The sequence below is a fragment of the Haliotis rufescens genome, unplaced genomic scaffold, assembly GCF_023055435.1.
Source record: "Haliotis rufescens isolate VD_foot unplaced genomic scaffold, xgHalRufe1.0.p SCAF_50, whole genome shotgun sequence".
NCBI lineage: Eukaryota > Metazoa > Mollusca > Gastropoda > Lepetellida > Haliotidae > Haliotis > Haliotis rufescens.
This window is the reverse complement of record NW_025964224.1, coordinates 1,166,436-1,183,630: the sequence shown is the minus strand read 5'-3', so window position 1 is coordinate 1,183,630 and position 17,195 is coordinate 1,166,436. Positions and strand designations below refer to the sequence as shown.

At 40.1% G+C, this 17,195-nt stretch overlaps 2 protein-coding genes across 2 annotated transcripts in view; one reads left to right on the top strand and one right to left on the bottom strand.

The window, feature by feature from the left end:
* Positions 1-8,888: 8,888 nt before the first annotated feature.
* On the bottom strand, positions 8,889-15,144 carry LOC124151363 (zinc finger and BTB domain-containing protein 24-like). Its single transcript, XM_046523772.2, has 3 exons — positions 15,059-15,144; positions 14,551-14,625; positions 8,889-11,506 (listed from the first exon to the last, which is right to left on the bottom strand). Exon 3 carries the CDS (start codon positions 11,423-11,425, stop codon positions 10,430-10,432), a length of 996 nt encoding a protein of 331 aa, XP_046379728.2. The 5' UTR covers positions 11,426-11,506; positions 14,551-14,625; positions 15,059-15,144; the 3' UTR covers positions 8,889-10,429.
* An 11-nt stretch (positions 15,145-15,155) lies between these two features.
* LOC124151350 (chromosome-associated kinesin KIF4A-like) overlaps positions 15,156-17,195 on the top strand; it is a 43,394-nt gene continuing 41,354 nt past the window's right edge. Inside the window, exon 1 of the mRNA XM_048384731.1 lies at positions 15,156-15,296. The gene's annotated coding sequence lies outside the window, so the exon portion shown is untranslated. The remainder of the gene's footprint in view (positions 15,297-17,195) is intronic.

Genomic DNA, 17,195 nt, shown 5'->3' with positions numbered 1-17,195 from the left:
TAGGACGAAGCCATTGGTGACGTTTTTCAACAAAAATAAAAATAAAATAATTTTTAAGGTCAGCTTAATGAGCTATACAAATTTATTTGGATTTTTCCAAGATAATATTCCAGCTATATGATGGCGGATTGTAAATAATCGACTCTGTTACAGACACACCAGTGATTGATATCATGAGCATCGATCTACGAAAATGGGATACGATGACATGCATCAAGTCAGCGAACCTGACCAGGCGATCCTGTTACTCGCCTGTTACGACAAGCATGGGTCGCTGAAGATACATTCCGAACTCAATTGGGTTGCCTTTCACGACAAGCATGGGGGTGTTGGGCACACCCCGGATCCCCACGGTGAACAATGCATTTACAAACAATTGAATAACAAACGTAAGTTGTAATAGGTCTTCAGCAACTTATGCTTGCCACAAGAGGCGAATATGCTTGTCGTAAGAGGAGACTAACGGGATCGGGTGGTCAGGCTCGCTGACTTGGTTGATGCATGTCATCGTATCCCAATTGACTAGATCTATGCTCATGATGTCAATCACTGGATTGTCTGGTCCAGACTCTATTATTTACAGAACGCCGTCATATAGAGCTTGAATATTGCTGAGTGCGGCGTTAAACAACAAACAAACCAACAATCAAAATTAATTACTATTTCAACAATGTAGCTACAACGCCGAAAGGATTAATTATGATTATTTTTCAAAACAACTTTACCGCTGGAGATATGTCAACGTCAACAGTGTCATGCATATTATATTATATTGTTTATTCACAAAAAGTGTTAAGCCGTATGCCTATTACACAGAACTATTTACAGAGAGAGGGAGAAAAAAGAATTACCACTATTTTACATATATATCCATATCCATACACATTCATACACATACACATGCATATATACAAATAAATATTAAGACTGCATGCAATGAACGAAGTCGAAAAGCTTTGTAAACGTAGACTGCTAGATTTCGTATGATTTTGAAATTAGTGGATGACATAAGAGCATTAAATTTATTTTAGAAGAGGAATGTATTCAGCTCTTAAATCACTATAAGCATTGCATATAAGCATAAAATGATATTCGTCCTCAATAAAATTCTGGTTACAAATCAAACACAGTCTCTGTTCTCTAATTTCCTTAATATATCGACCGGTCTCAATTCGCAGCCGATGGGAGGAGCATCTCAACTGAGCAAGTGCAGCTCTGAATTTTGAAACATTTACTACATTGATATAGCTTTCTAAGCCAAATGAAATTTTGTAAAGAGAGTAACTTTGGGATTGAGTGCTAGATGAAACAGCTGCATGCCAATCTTGCTCAGATGAGGCTTTTGAACGGTTTACAAATTCCGAAATAAAACTTCTACGATTATTACTAAATTGCATCTCCCAAATGTAGCCAAAACCAAACGAATAAAGAATGTGTTTGATTTTAGAGACCCAGTTGATCTTACCATTATTAACATCATTAACAGTGTCATGCATACCACTATGATTGTGTCCATACTTAATACCCCATGTTTCTTAAAAACAATAACAAAATGTTTCAGGAAGTCATTGTGAAAACATATTACTAGTTTTGTTTTCATAATATGTTAGAGGGGCGGTCGGGTAGCCTAGTGGTTAAAGCGTTCGCTCGTCACGCCGAAGACCCGGGTTCGATTCCCGACATGGGTACAATGTGTGAAGCCCATTTCTGGTGTCCCCCGCCGTGATATTGCTGGAATATTGCTAAAAGCGGCGTAAAACCATACTCACTCACTCATAATATGTTAGGTTTCTACTTCTTTATGACATAAATATCTAAACTGAAATGTGTCATACTCTCATTCCTGATTCTGAAGGTACCACATGCAAATTACAGTTTGTTTTATCTTCTGGGTTACACACGTGCGCCTTATGGCAGTATAGGAACATGCATCAGTATAGGCGGGTATGCTACAAAATGTATTGGCGCCGTGTCACTCCTCTTGATCCAAGTTATCTTGGACATCTAGTTATAGTCTAGCTATTCCATACGCCAAGAAGTAACTGTGTCGGTATAGTCCAAGACAGATAAGTGGCCATTGATGGGTCTGTCCTTAGCTCTCAGCTGCCCTGGTCGACTGCACCATAGCCACGTGCTCTAGGTGGTTGTCGTGGGTGACAAGACTGCTCGGCACGTTTCACCTCGGTTGTGGATTGCTCACGCTTAATCAGCTTCATAGACTTACATCTAGTCTCTGAAATGAACATATCGTACATAAAAAAAAAACAGTTGTTCAGTTATCTTAATAAAAATATAATAAAAAGGAGCCCAGTGACTCTCTTCATTTTCTGATACTGCAGTGATCTAGACTTGCAAAACATTATAGACTTGCATGGGCTGTATTTGATATATATTTTTATTACTTGCCCGTGAAGAGATCACCCGTTTAATAAACATACAGCTGTATTACACATTGTGTAATACCAAAACGCGTGCTTATGTACTCTCGGAACACGTTTCACGAACAAATATTGAAAGCTCTCAACATCCCTTGGCTTATTCAACGACATTGCTTGTGGAGATGATAGATCACTGAGAGGAGCTTATGCACACTGGATGACCCCAGCAACCTTGTTGCTAGGTTGACGTCACATGGCATTGTTTCGCCGAAGGATCTTGCAACAAAATTCCACAAATTACGTCATCGGGTATTGTGACGTGATTGTAAACTTTGAGGCGCAAGGCCCCGTTCCACAAGGCGATCGTACGGTAGCGCGGCGACAGTCGTTGGTCTAAGTTAAAGTATATGAGTTGCGATAACCTTAACGCTACGATAATTTTGTGGAACGGACGCCTGAATTCTAAAGTTGGACCGTTGGATGGTATTAAATTCATACGTTTCAACTTTTGACGTATTTGAAGTATTACTGAAGTATTACTGTGTTAAACTCAGTTGGATTATGCCGTGGATCGTGTAGGTGTCAGCCTATTCACACTCAACAGTATAATTCTAAAAACGTTATAAATGGCCAGTAATAAATAAAATACTAAACTCGCTCCCGTGTAAAACCAATTTTATGAAACTCGTGAATAGTTATGGTATCTGACTCGCTTTCGCTCGTCAGATACCAGAACTATTCACTCGTTTCATAAAATTGGTATTACACGGGAGCTTGTTTAGTATTCTATATGTATCAGTGTCTGTAGGACAGACTATCAGCTTCACTAAATGAAAGATGTATGTCGTTAAAGAGTGCAGTTTGTTATGGCACCTTCGATGTTGTTGTCGGTCCGATGACCGCTGTTGGCAAAGTGGTTCCACTGCACTTTATCCAAGTGAACACTCTCTACCCAACTTGTCGTCATATAGTCCATCAACTTAGTGACTGTTCTCCTTGTGGACTATCGGCAATTGTATCCAGTCTTCTCAAAATCAATCTGGAATTCTACAGGAATATTGCTCGAAAAAAAGGGATATATGACTGTTGGAAAGTTGAAGCCACTTTTCTTGTCACATTCTTGTGGAGAGTGTTTTGTCACTCTGAATCTTTATGCATTGATCTACATTAAGTACATATTTCTACTTCAGGTGGGTAAATCAGTGGAAGGGAATTGGCTATTTTGATGGTCATTGAACGATATCAGATCATCGATATACCTGAAGCTTGGGTTAAATTTCTTAGCCAAAATACCTTGTTTTGACTTTGTCAATCCGAGCAGAAGTTCCAAATCACACGCACAAGAAACAGATCAGCAAGAAGGGGAGGGCAGCTGGCGCCCATGGGGATGCCTACTTCTTGCCCAAATGTCTTACCCCAAAATGTTACATAGATGTTGTCAACGAGGAAGCCCAGCACTTCACACATTTTTTTTCCAATAAACTTCAGGTGGCACTTGCTTTCAGTTTTGACAAATTGCCCCGAACCTCTGAAGATACACATGTAACTGTATCTATGGTCGCCACATTTCGTAACAAAAGTCCCTCGGATCAAGGAATGAACTTTGTCACGTGGGATAGTGGTGAGTGAGTGAGTATGGTTTTGCGCCGCTATTGGCAATATTCCAGCAATATCACGGCGGAGACACCAGAAATGGGCTTCACATATTGTACCCATGTCGAGAATCGAACCCGGGTCTTCGGCGTGACGAGCGAACGCTTTAACCACTGGGCTACCCGAAAGCCCCGGGGATAGAGGTGAACATTGTTGAAAAATCAAATGTTTTGACAGAATTGAACCTGGTTTTTTTATGAGGTTTTAAAAAGTCAAGCAAATCCTTTCAGTTTTTGAGAATCCACATGTGTTGATTCCTCTTGTCTCAAATACTTTCTGTGTATAATATAAAGAAAGTCCTTCCTAGATTGTATTAAGAATAATGGTTAATCGTTGAGACAGGGATCTGGTGGAACATTAGCTGGACCGAGCAACAATTACTGTTATCTCTCTGTGTATGGATTTTTATGGAGCTTTGGAATCCAGTAAAAAGGGGAATGGACATGTCCTCAGGTGAAGAGTCACGTCAAAAGTTGATAGTACTTATGCATGGTTTGGGCAGATTTCTTTCTGAGTTGCCACTTTTACAAAGCTAGAAAATAAGTGCAATGATTCTTACATATAATGCTGCTTTTATCTGAGGCCTTATCAGTGGGAACAACTACAGACGTTTTATGTTGGGCAGCCCGACTTTGGATGACAGCTTGCTGGGTGAGGTGAGGTGAAATATGGTTTAACGTCGCGTCCAAGATTATTACACTTAGATATAGCGACGTGCATGTACGTGTGTGTGTTTGTGTGGCTACTTGTACTAGTCGGACTGATGCCGATTTATAGTGCTAGCTCACTGAGATACCATGCCGCAGTTTAACATGAATACCCCACTCAGACACAGTATACTGACTCCGAGCCGACCAGTCCTTGTTTTAGCCCCTTAATGCCGAGCGCCAGACAGGGTAACAACAAGTACCATCTTTTAACGTCTTTTGGTATGACGCGGTCTGGGATCGAACCCCGGACGTTCCGCTCACCGGGCGGACGCTCTACCACTAGACCACGGAGGCGGTCCCTTGCTGGGATAGAATGGGTCTGTTCTGTATTTTGCTATGTATAATGCCCCCAGTGTATACGCCTTTGTATAATATACTCAGTGTGTACTCCTTTGTGTAATGGTGTCAGTGTGTATTCTGTTGTACACTTTGCAAAAAATGAAACGCAAAAGTAGTAATATCGTAAATACCTGACAGAGTGTTGCCGATATCCATACAAACATTATACCAAACATTTCTCCATGGATTTGGATTACTATGTGTGGAAAGAATGAGGTACTGCAGAAATTTGGACAAAAGTTCGAAAAATCGCAAAAACACAACACAATATGACATGTGCAACATCACTTGTTTGGCTATAAAAACGTTGGGTTTTCATTTGCATGCCATCACAATCTTACAGCAAGTGAACAGCGAAAACATGCCACGACTAACTGAAGCCAAACTCAACAACGACATCGGCCGAGTGCAAACGGGAGAATCACCTTCAGCTGCAGCCAGATAGCACCACTACAAAACTGTGGACTCATTATCAGAGACACAGGACAACATGTGACCTTCCCAGATCCGGTAGACCATGTATCACTACCACCATGGTCTCTGTACCAGAACACAGGACAGATTCATACGGCTGCATCACTGACGTGAAAGAACCACCACGGACACCTCTACAACTACAGCAATACCAAGACTGCGTAGAATATCAGCCAAAAGTGTGAGGAACCGTCTATGCGTTGAATGAGTGAGTGAGTTGGGTTTAACGCCGCTTTTAACAGTATTCCAGTTATATCACGGCGTGTCAGCTTAATGTGGGAGGAAAGCCCGAAGTGATGCAGGTCTCAGACGTTTACCACTTCGGTGAAACCCGCGAGCACGGTATGGTGCTGACAAACCTAGAAACATAATCGGGGCGAACCGGGATTCGAACCCACAGTGGTTTCTGGCGTGCCCAAGGGACGCAACTCTGCACAGCGAATCGCGGCGCCTTAGACGACTGGGCCACCCGTGCCCCCTCTACGCGTTGAAGGTATTCGCGCCAGACGACCAGTTCGAGGTGTCATTTTGACGGACCTTTATTTGACATCTGCAATGTCAATGGTGTCAAGGTCACAAGGTATAGTCACAGCTGATGGTGACAGGTTTGATTTAGTGACGGTCACGTTCTTATGCTTCGCCATGCTGATGGTAGATGTTGCTTTTACAGGCGTTGCGAGGAATGTTATGGACGAAACTGCATACAGGAAGTGGACAGATTTGGTGGTGGTAGCGTGATGATGTGGGTAGCCATCTCCTACGCACGCTGGTGCGAGTTTGGGGGAATTTATCGGCATAACGTTACACAGATAAGATTCTTCTGCCAAACGTCCTTCTCATTAAGGCAACCCCTGACCTCACACAGCAAGATTTCAACCCAGTCAACATTTGTGGGATACACCGCGAGCACGCCAGCAACAATCACAGAACCTCTGACAGTTGGCACAAGCACTGCAGGCAGAGTGGGTGGCATAGGTCTTCAGGAACCCATGCTTGCTGTAAAAGGCCACTAGTGTTGTAAGAGGCAACTAAAGGGATTGGGTGGTTAGTCTCGCCGACTTGGTTGATGCATGCCATCGATCCCAATTGCGTAGATTTGATGCTTATGATGTCAATCACTGGATTGTCTGGTCCAGACTCTAATGAGGGAAAGAATAGGACCATAGTACCCATTGTTAAGCCTTGGCGAAAAGCCTATAAAAACTGATCAGGATAACATCAGGATAAGCTGTTTTCAGTGTGTCACAATTGCTCATGTTATCAACCACTAGTTTTGGAGCATTGTTTACTCCCCAGGGAGCTGAGAGTAAAAATCAAGTGTACACTGATCCACTGATTGCTAATCATGTTAGAGCTTCAAGCATGTATCTCATGTATGGAGGCTAGCACAACGTAAGTACACACATTATTATTTTTATTATTATTTTGTTTGCTTTCTCCAACTTCAGGCCAACCTAAGTGAGATAGAATACTGCTGACTCAGGGATAATCCTCGTAAGTATTGGACAAAACTTAGGAATGAGTGAGCATAATTTTAAGGGTTTGAGGTATTCCTGGTATATCAGTAAATTGAGGTTCATTCTTTCCACGATACGTATCACAATATCATTTTCATGCTCAATATATCGAGTGATTTCAAATTGGGATTTTTATCATGTGTTTAATGTTATATACTTGACAAATACCTTTGCGAACATCCAGGGCCCAAGATAGCTGCATATTCATTAACTGAGCAGTCTCATTAAAATCAGATCTGAGGACATCCCATTAGGGTCACGTCAGACCAACTTTGCGCGAACTCTGACCGACCAATGGAATGACCAATCAGAAGGCATCTTTCTCGTGCTTTACGGCACTAATTTCAAATTGGCCACTATGCTTCGAAACATATTTTGACAAATTCTTGTTAACAAATTTGAAACCTGAACAAAAGAACATTTTGGAATGGCTAATAGATGGTCTAGATTGTATGGATTCAGTCGTTAAACCTATAACTAAAGTTAGCTAAAGTTTTCGAGGTTGCCTGATCAGAAATCACATTCCGACTGTCACTTTCATAATCTCGTAAGCGATGCTCTGATTGGTCGGATGAAAGGTCGATCTGATGTGGCCCCTAATGGGATGTCCTCAGATCTTTGTTTAGCGGTAGCTAAAACTGAAGTCTGATTTTAATGAGATTGTTTTCTGAGAAAACATTGTTGTACCATCATCTTGTTTTGTTCCATTTATGAACTTCTGTTCACACCTTAATGTATCAGATTGCTTCTTGATAAAAAATATAGAAGTAGATCTATACCATATATCGTGATACATATAACAATACAGCCTTGTGCATTGTAAAATATTGTGATACACTTTAAACATCTCATACCAATGCCTAATGGTTTTACCTTGCTTTTAGCAATATTCCAGCAATATCACAGCAGGGGACACCAGAAAAAAGCTTCCAGGTGTTTGGCGTGCTGAGCTAACGCTTTAACCACTGGGCTACCCGACCACCCCTAAACAAAAGGACTAAAACAAAGCCACATATAAAGTATAAATCACATTTACTCACAGTAGCATGGCATTTGATTCTACATGTATATCACACAATAAAATACTGGCAAGTCGAGAACGACTAATGAGCTATAAGACAGAGCCTTGGGGGTGGGTTGGGGGGAGGGGGTGTGTTTACCGTCGCATCCATGATTATTGAACTCAACCAGCAACATGTGGGTATGGCTGCTTGTACTAGTCTGGGCTAATGTTTAATGGTTATCGCCCACCATGCCGCAGTTTTAACATAGCCCACTCAGACACACTACACAGACTCCGAGCCAACAGTCCTTGTTTTATCCCCTTAATGCCGAGTGCAAGGAAACTATAATGAAAGGTCTGTCTGGCAGTCCAGTACACTAGCTGTTGTCATAGTAACATCTTGGTACCAGCTGCAGTGCATCATGTCACCCTACCTGGCAGTGCATCACACAACAACTGGAAACAGCAACAATCACACAAGCTTGTCAAACACAGAATGAGGTAAACTTTGCTGAATTACCGTATTTTCTTGAGTAAAGTGACACTTTTTTCCCCAAAAACACAGCTGTGTTAAAGTTATATCATTGGGTAAGTTTTAACCGAATCACTGGTAGATTCCAAGAAAACGTGTGTACAGCTGATTGCTGTTTCCTGCTTAGTTTACAAGAAAATACACAAGGTAATCTAATCCCTGCATGTAAAACAATGCCTAGTGGGACAAAAAAATACAATTTAAACGGTAAATCAACATGTCTGGTGATTTTATATCTCAAATTTCAATTTTTTACTGACCAAGTTTCTTATCACCTGTTCGTTTACTGGAATTCGCAGAAGGGGTAATTATATTCTTAGTATATTATTAATTTATTTTTTTTAAATACTGAATCCGCTAGATGGGGGTACACATTATACTTGGGTGAGCACTACGCACAAGAAAATACGGTATTTGACATGTCATGTAAACTGGCAATGCCAAACTTCAACAAAGACATGAGGTATTATCTCCAACCTAGCAACACCCACTTGCAAAATAATGCCAATGCACAATTAGCACACAATAAAACAATAAAAAACATTTAGAGACATAGAATATAACATGTGGAAACCACTTATATATATATAAAATATATGAATGCATATATATGACGCAGAATAAAGAAATGATCTGACACCTGACAGTCAGACATGTAAGAGCACATGTCCACTTCTACTTGTGTAAAACTATGTAACGACATGATTCTAACTACAAATTGGAACTAAAAATGTCCAACTTCAGACCAGAGCTCCAGATCACTTTTTGAGTAATTGAGTTTTTACTCTAGGGTTTCTAATTAATTGAGTTATTACATTTTTCATTGGGTAACCAATATTTTTTCACTCATCTATTCATCCCTCTATTGGGTTTTTCCCAAAATCAGTGAACATATTAAGATTAAAAAAATGAAATAATGTTTTAGATGTATAAAACTGTTCTAAATATATAGGCTTGACTCAGAAAGTAAACTAGCTTATAACTGTGTTTCGGAAATTAGCTCCCATGTACAAATGCAGGAAAAACTTCATTGGGTATTTACACATGCTGTTTTTATACATTTGAGGTTTTCATTTAATGCATGAATTTCTGTATGCAAGTTGATAGAAAGTAATTGGGTTTGAATATTTTGGGGGGGTATTTTATGCAAATATGCTTCTTATCTGTAGCTCTGTCAGACTATTAATCAAACTAACTACTAATGTCTGAGCTCTGAACAGGTGATTTGTATTGAACTGAAAACAGAACAAAGAATGTTTTAGTGCTACACAATTACATTGAATTTAATATTAGAATACCCTTGAATTAAAAAAAGTAAAAAATTCTTAATAACATATATCCCAATTTGTACATGCATTGGTATCAAATCCAAGATAATATCCTGTTTATAACTGACCTCTCTTAATTTATCTTTCAGTACAAAGTTCCTCAGAAGAGATAAAAATCTATTCTCTCCTGCAGTACTTGTTCAAAGATTGCACACATGAATTCTTTGGTAAATCCGTCAAATACCAGTAACACCACAGAGAGCATACAGCACTGATGAACCATCTTTAGAGTGTGCAGTGATGACACTAAAGCTGGACTGTCCTCACTGTATGGAGGGCATGGCCACTCTGAAAGTCTATTTTACCCAGGGCTCCTAACTGCAAGAAGCAGAAACAGGGAAACAAGAATCAGGACATTTGGGCAAGTTGCTATAAATATTGGCCATTTGACCAGTAATCATATCAGAAAGTATCAAGATGCTACATTTTCTTCAAGTCTACTGACTAACATATACCACTAATCCAAGAAATATCAATGCAATCTAAACATATCTTTCAAAGCTTGTCAGCAGTGTTGTCCAAATCATCAGGTAAGAATTCCACTTTCAAACTTTCTGGCAACAAATCTTGTTCAGATACATGTTGAAGATTGTTTTCTGTTGAAGATGGAGAGGACAGCTGCTGGTCCATTGAAACACATGGACTGGCGGCTGGTGTAGGACTGCAGAGAATGCCCACCACTTTCAGCCCTTCAGGAGAAAAACCTGTCGGAAAGGAGATCGGTTGTGGAGGTAGTTCACTGGGGACGTTCTTCGGGGTATGTTTCTCCAGTATTAATGGTGACTTATATTTCCGTACGTTTCTTTCTTTCTCAGTATGGGACATTTCGTGTTTTCGCTTCTCAGCCAGACTGCTAAATGTTGTGTGACAGAAACTACAAGTTTTGCCCTGTTCGAGTTCGTGCATCATTATGTGGAGTTGATACCTGTGTCTTTGTTCAAACTCCTGGCCACAGTAGCTGCACGTCAGTTGAAACACTGCACCTTGACCAGCGAGGGGCTCATTTGTACAAACCAAAGTGGAATCCTTGTGTTCAGAGTCTGTCAGTGTTGGAGGGAGGTATATTCGAACCTCGTTTGATGTCACTAAATCTTGAGATTCTGTTTGTTTTGTCACATCTGGGACAATTTGTGTAAAGAAATGTTTGGTGTTTCTTCTCCCCGGTTGGACTTGTCCTCGTTTACATGGAGTATATTGGTCAGGGTGATATTTTTTCATATGTCGATTTAAATAGATCTTTGAGGTCAAGGACTTTCCGCACATCTCACACTTGAAGGACGCTGATGTTATGTGAGTCGCTGCATGCTGATTGCGGTTGCCGTAGTGTGCGAATCTCTTCCCACATACATCGCAAGGGTAGGGCTTGATTCCGGAGTGTATCCTCATGTGACATTTGAAAACATCGTTGCGATAAAACACTTTGTGACATATTTCACACTCATGTCTTTGATTGGCGTAGCGGCTAGAGGATGCAGGACTTTCTTCAGCCATTATTCATATAGTTTTTGTGCTGTCAGCAAACTGGCTTCTACCATTTACTTCAGTCAAAGCACCCTGTAATTATTCTGAAAACTGAAACAGAGAAGAACTGTTGATTCATACTGGGAATGGTTATGACTGGTACTGGAAATACATCTTCCCGAGGCAAGAGAATTAACTGACTGTAAAAGTCCAGTTTCCACCCTTGCCGAACTAGGCTGGAATAATGGAGTTACATTTTGGCTGGACTAATGAGTCTATGCATAGTCCTATCAAAATCACTTAAAGAAATCAACATCCTGTTCGGTCCATTGCAGGAATTGCAAAGCATGTGTACCGTTGCATAGCATCAACAGATATATTCCAAATCTTTTCATGTTTTTAATCAAGGTGCTGACATGATTTGATGTACTTCGCGAGGTAAGACTCGTTATATTACAATTTAAATCTTGATTATCAATCAGATCAGCTTTACTGGGCGCCGCCATTTTGTTTGAGGCAGATGCAAGTGATATCAGAATTGGAATCTGATTGGTCAATAGGAGGGACATTAAAGGGACATAACTCATAATAGCCACTGGCGGCGCTACGGTTGAACACAGAAATTCCATCCAAGTTTCGGCAATGGTGGAATTTACAGATAGTTAATTCCCTTGCCTAAGGAAGATGCTGGAAATATTGGTCTAAGGGTCACTATACACATGATACAACACTGCTAAGTTGATACATCATGTTTCAATGACTGCCTTGCTACACACCAGGTCTTTTCACTTGGGAAAATAAAATCATAAACATAAATGAAAGATTACGTACAAGTCATTCAACATTGTAAACAGCTGAGATGAATATTGTGCCGTTGCTGATATTCAGTGAAGTCAAGGAAATCTCATACCATTGTGCTTTCTGATCACATGGCCACCATTACACTTCAAAAGAGAAATGACTTTATTGCTTTTTTCAATCCAAGTTTAATCACAGAGCCCAAGAACGAACTATAACCAGTGATGATCATACTAGATTGGATTTCGCTCATCAGTAGCATATGGAATTTCATAATTATCTGCATGTGTGAGTGAGTGAGTTGGGTTTAAGGCCACTTTTAACAGTATTCCAGTTATGTCGCGGCGTGTCAGCTTAATGTGGGAGGAAAGCCCGAAGTGATGCAGGTCTCAGATGTTTACCACTTCGGTGAAACCCACGAACACGGGTATGGTGTTGACAAACCTAGAAACATAATCGGGGCGAACCGGGATTCGAACCCACCATCATAGGTTTCTGGCGTGCCCAAGGGACGCAACTCTGCACAGCGAATCGCGTCGCCTTAGTTATCTGTATGTAATTCATGATAGATTGATGATTGATCACGACTGTCAATAGATATGCTTATGCTTATGCTTAAGACCCACAAATTGTGTAAAATGAAGTAGGATAACTGTAAAATATTTGACACATCAACTTGTTTCTTGTGTAGATGTTTTGGAGCAGAGCAGGTCAATGAAAGGCATTATGAGAAAGGACCTGCCAATGCTGTGACACTGTGACTGCACTCACTGTGACTTATAGGTATATACAACAGGTCAAATGTTGGCAGCACATACACACAAAGGCAAAATTTATTGTGATAGATTCGTTTTCACTTTCAAACCATTATATGAAGTTCTGGATTTTAACCAGAGAAAATACTTATAAAAAAGTGTGAAGAAACACAACCAACCACTTTTTCCTGGTATTGCATGTTTTTTTGGTAAGAAATAACAACTTTGGGGTGACTACTTCAACAGGCCAGATATCCAACTTTACATAAAAAAAACACTACTGTTGATTGTTTTGATGAGATTTCACCATACCACACTTGTGGCACTCACGGCGATGTTATCAAACAGAACAACCACGTCCCATAGTGTCTGCCACTGTGACAACTTTTCAACAAGACAAAAGGATTTGAACCATGCATCTTCGACAGACAGCAACTCACACAGCCTCTACCATGGCCAGCACCACATGCATACCTGTCCTACGACAGCTACAGTATTGGCGTGAGTCGCCCTGCCAGACAGCCCAATCTCAAGAAAATCAGATCTTTGTTTTCGCTACCGCTAAACAAAGATCTGAGGACATCCCATCACGGGTCACGTCAGACCGACCTTGCACGAACTTTGACCGACCAATGGAATGACCAATCAGAAGGCAGCTCTCTCGTGCTTTACGGCACTAATTTCAAATTGGCGACTACGCTTCGAAACACATTTTGACAAATTCTCGATTATAAATTTGAAACCTGAACAGAAAAAAACATTCTGGAAAGGCTAATAAATGGTCTAGATTAAACCCGTAACTATTGTTCGGAATACCTCATGCTAAAGTTTTCGAGATTGCATGATTAGAAATCACATTCCGGCTGTCACTTTCATAATCTGGTAAGCGATGCACCGATTGGTCGGATGAAAGGTCGTTCTGACGTGACCCCTAATGGGATGTCTTCAGATCTTTGTTTAGCGGTAGCGAGAACTAAGGTCTGATTTTAATGAGATTGCCAGACAGCCAGTACTGATGGCAGAACATTGACGTTGATGTCTCCAGCGGTGCAGATGTTTCTGGAACTCTGGCTCATCCTTCTTCAGACAGGGAATGCCATTCTCCATGACTGTCTTCAATGCTTAGTGGCCTCAATGAGGCGAAGCCGTCAGGTGTGCATCAATGCACAATGTGGACACATTTGTTACTCAGTGGGTGAACTTATCTCTGTATGAACACCCTCGTGTGACATGACAGGAGAGCTCATCCTTGGGACTTTTGCATGTTAACATACCTTCAGGCATTGTTTTGTCCATGTGATCTAATTCCATCCACAGCAGGAATTTTTTTCACCAATTTTCATTATTTTTTTTATGTTAGAATAATTTCTGCCTTTGGGTATACATATATAAAATGACACACAATAGGTTTTCAGTCATATGTTCATGTAATAAACCAGACGTTTCCGCGGTAAAATAGTAATATTAGTCCCTGCAGATAAAATTAAAAACATTCTTTACTGAAGCCAGCCACTGTATCTAACTGAGACAACACACTCTGCAAAATAAATTAATGACATTCGATCTCTCCTGAAGGCTATCAATCAACCTTCATGCATTTACCTCATTGTTGTGAAATCACAATTTCATCATGAAGAGCTTCCCATCATCACAACTGTGTCAACTGTAAACTGCGCACTGAAGAATAGAACACATAGCAATAAGCATGACATGCGTTTCCAGTTGTCTAACAGACCAACTTGTGACACCAGAGACCAAATAATAATTATAATTATATGGTTTGGTGACACCAAGTGACAATGACACAGACCGACTGATCCTATTATAAATTCTTTTTCTTTCCAATTGCTTCATCTAATCTGAGTCATTAGAAACCAAATTACAAAGCATTAAGTGCTTAAACATCAATTATTAACACACAGAAAAAAAAAGATAGACTGTTATCGTCTCATTTACTTTTCGTTAGCCTACACGAAGGAAAATATTCTTGATACTTTACAAGTATATGGTAATTGCACATTAATAGCCATCCGATCTAGACGGGTTTCATATATTTTTGTCAAATTGATATGGCTCTTATCATACAATCGCATATCGAAATATACTTTACCAGCTATCAAATAGAAAAGGGAATTTAATGCTAGAAGTTATTGTTCCTTATTGCAGGTGCTTGGACATTGCCAAGGGACTTCACTCTCGTTTATTTACAATTCTGATAGATGGCGCTGGTGGGAAGTCGACCAATCGCAAATAACATGACAATCTCCTTGCACGGCCATTGGCGGTCATTTCAAATCACAAAGTGGTCGGATTTCTCAATCTACATGTGTCGTTGTTGACATCGTTCGGTAAGGAAATGCTGTTGTTTTGTTGATTACATGATATAAAACTACCCTGCTAGATTGTTTCGTACTTTATGAGTATCCGATCGGAATAACTAGAGGGTAAAGTTTATATATTTGTGTATCTCACTGCGGTCTCCCTCCAAGAAGTCATTAGTCAGCTAAAGAGTGAATTCGTCACAAAAATAGCGATCGGCAGCCTTGATCTATTCTACTCATCTAGCTGTCGAGATGTACTGTGGGTGGATGGTCAGATTCTTTCGCATGACGCACTGTCAGATATATCAGACACCAGGGTTTGTTTTTTAGTGTTGATAAATGCAAAAGAGGAACCCACTGTTCCCAGCTGTGTCCATGACAGCCAGGTTGATGTTTCAGGGATCAACCGGCGATGACCTCGACTTGGGATCTTTGTGCAATAATTGTTTATTACAAAGCATCTGGTCGGCTGATTCAAAGGGATAATTGCTTAGACCAAGCCTCCAAAGGCATCACAACTCCTTGTCTGTTCTAAATATTAGGCACACATGCATTATATTGGACACCTATCCCCATGTTTGTTTGATGCTAGGCCTACTAATAAAGCCACACGCGACAGCATCAGTATTTCGAAATATGACAATAAAGTTCAAAATAAACAGAAAAATGACCCCACATGCTTTTGTATGGTTTAATTTGATTAAACTTTGAAATTGAATATCAAAGCAATCCATAAAAGTCGAAAGTTTGACATTAGCATGATTAGCATCGAAAAAAGTACTCGAAAATAGAAGTTCCATCATGGCATGGGACACCCTCATCAGTAGCATCCACGGGAGCCACATTTCAACAAACACATATTTTGTATCTCATTTGGTACTTAAACATTATATTTACTTACGAAAGCACTTAATTCAAGTCATTGTGTGTGTGTGTAGGGGGCAAGTCCCCCAAACCCACTGTTAAATTAGCGGGGCGACAGAAAAATGGCGTCTGAAAAAATCATAAGCCGCTATTAAGGAATGAGCTTGTGTACATCCCTGAGCAAAATGGCGGAAGGTGTCCGGTATACTGCATTCTTTCTTAATTAAAGGGTCATAGGTTAATTGTAGGTGGGCATCGATTGCTCTGTCATAGGAATCAAATAATATCTTGAGTGCTAACAGAATCTTCTAGGCCTAACTTTAGAGTTCAGCACCACAAAATTTTATGCAGTGATTACATATTAACAGAAATATTGATCACAAATATGTGTAAATATTGCTAATAAATAGAAGTTCCATCAGTGACGTCCATAAGGGACACATTTTAACAAACATGTAGTATTTTCATTTACTTTGGCAAGCACACAGACTCCCCGTTATTTTAGCATGGCAGATAAAAAAAACCCTTATAATAAACCATTACTAAGGCAGCAGCTCTGCACATTCTTTGCCATATGATAATTATGGAAAGTATTGGGTATTCTGTACTCTTCTTAAATAGTTTATGATGTGTACTTTTACCATGTTTACTACATACAACAGCAGACTCAACCTTGTGGCCTCAATATCAGGGATCGGGGTGGTCGGGTAGCCTAGTGGTTTAAGCGTTCCCTCGTTACACCGAAGACCCAGGTTCGATTCCTGACATGGGTACAATGTGTGAAGCCCATTTCAGGTGTCCCCCGACGTGATATTGCTGGAATATTGCTAAAAGGGGCGTAAAACCATACTCACTCACTCACTCACTCACTCGATATCAGAGATCACGTTGATCATAAATTAGAGTTTTCACTATTTGTTTAGTAAATATAGCCAGCAACGTATTGAATAGCAAGTGCTGGTTTATGAAAGCACTTATTTTTTCCATATATTTTATATTTTGACTTAATTCATGGGGATAATAGGATTATGGAGGGAAACTAATATACACATATATTTTTTT

Coding starts and splice junctions, on each gene's coding strand:
- LOC124151363 (XM_046523772.2), bottom strand. CDS start 11,425: ATGGCTGAAGAAAGTCCTGCATCCTCTAGCCGCTACGCCAATCAAAGA.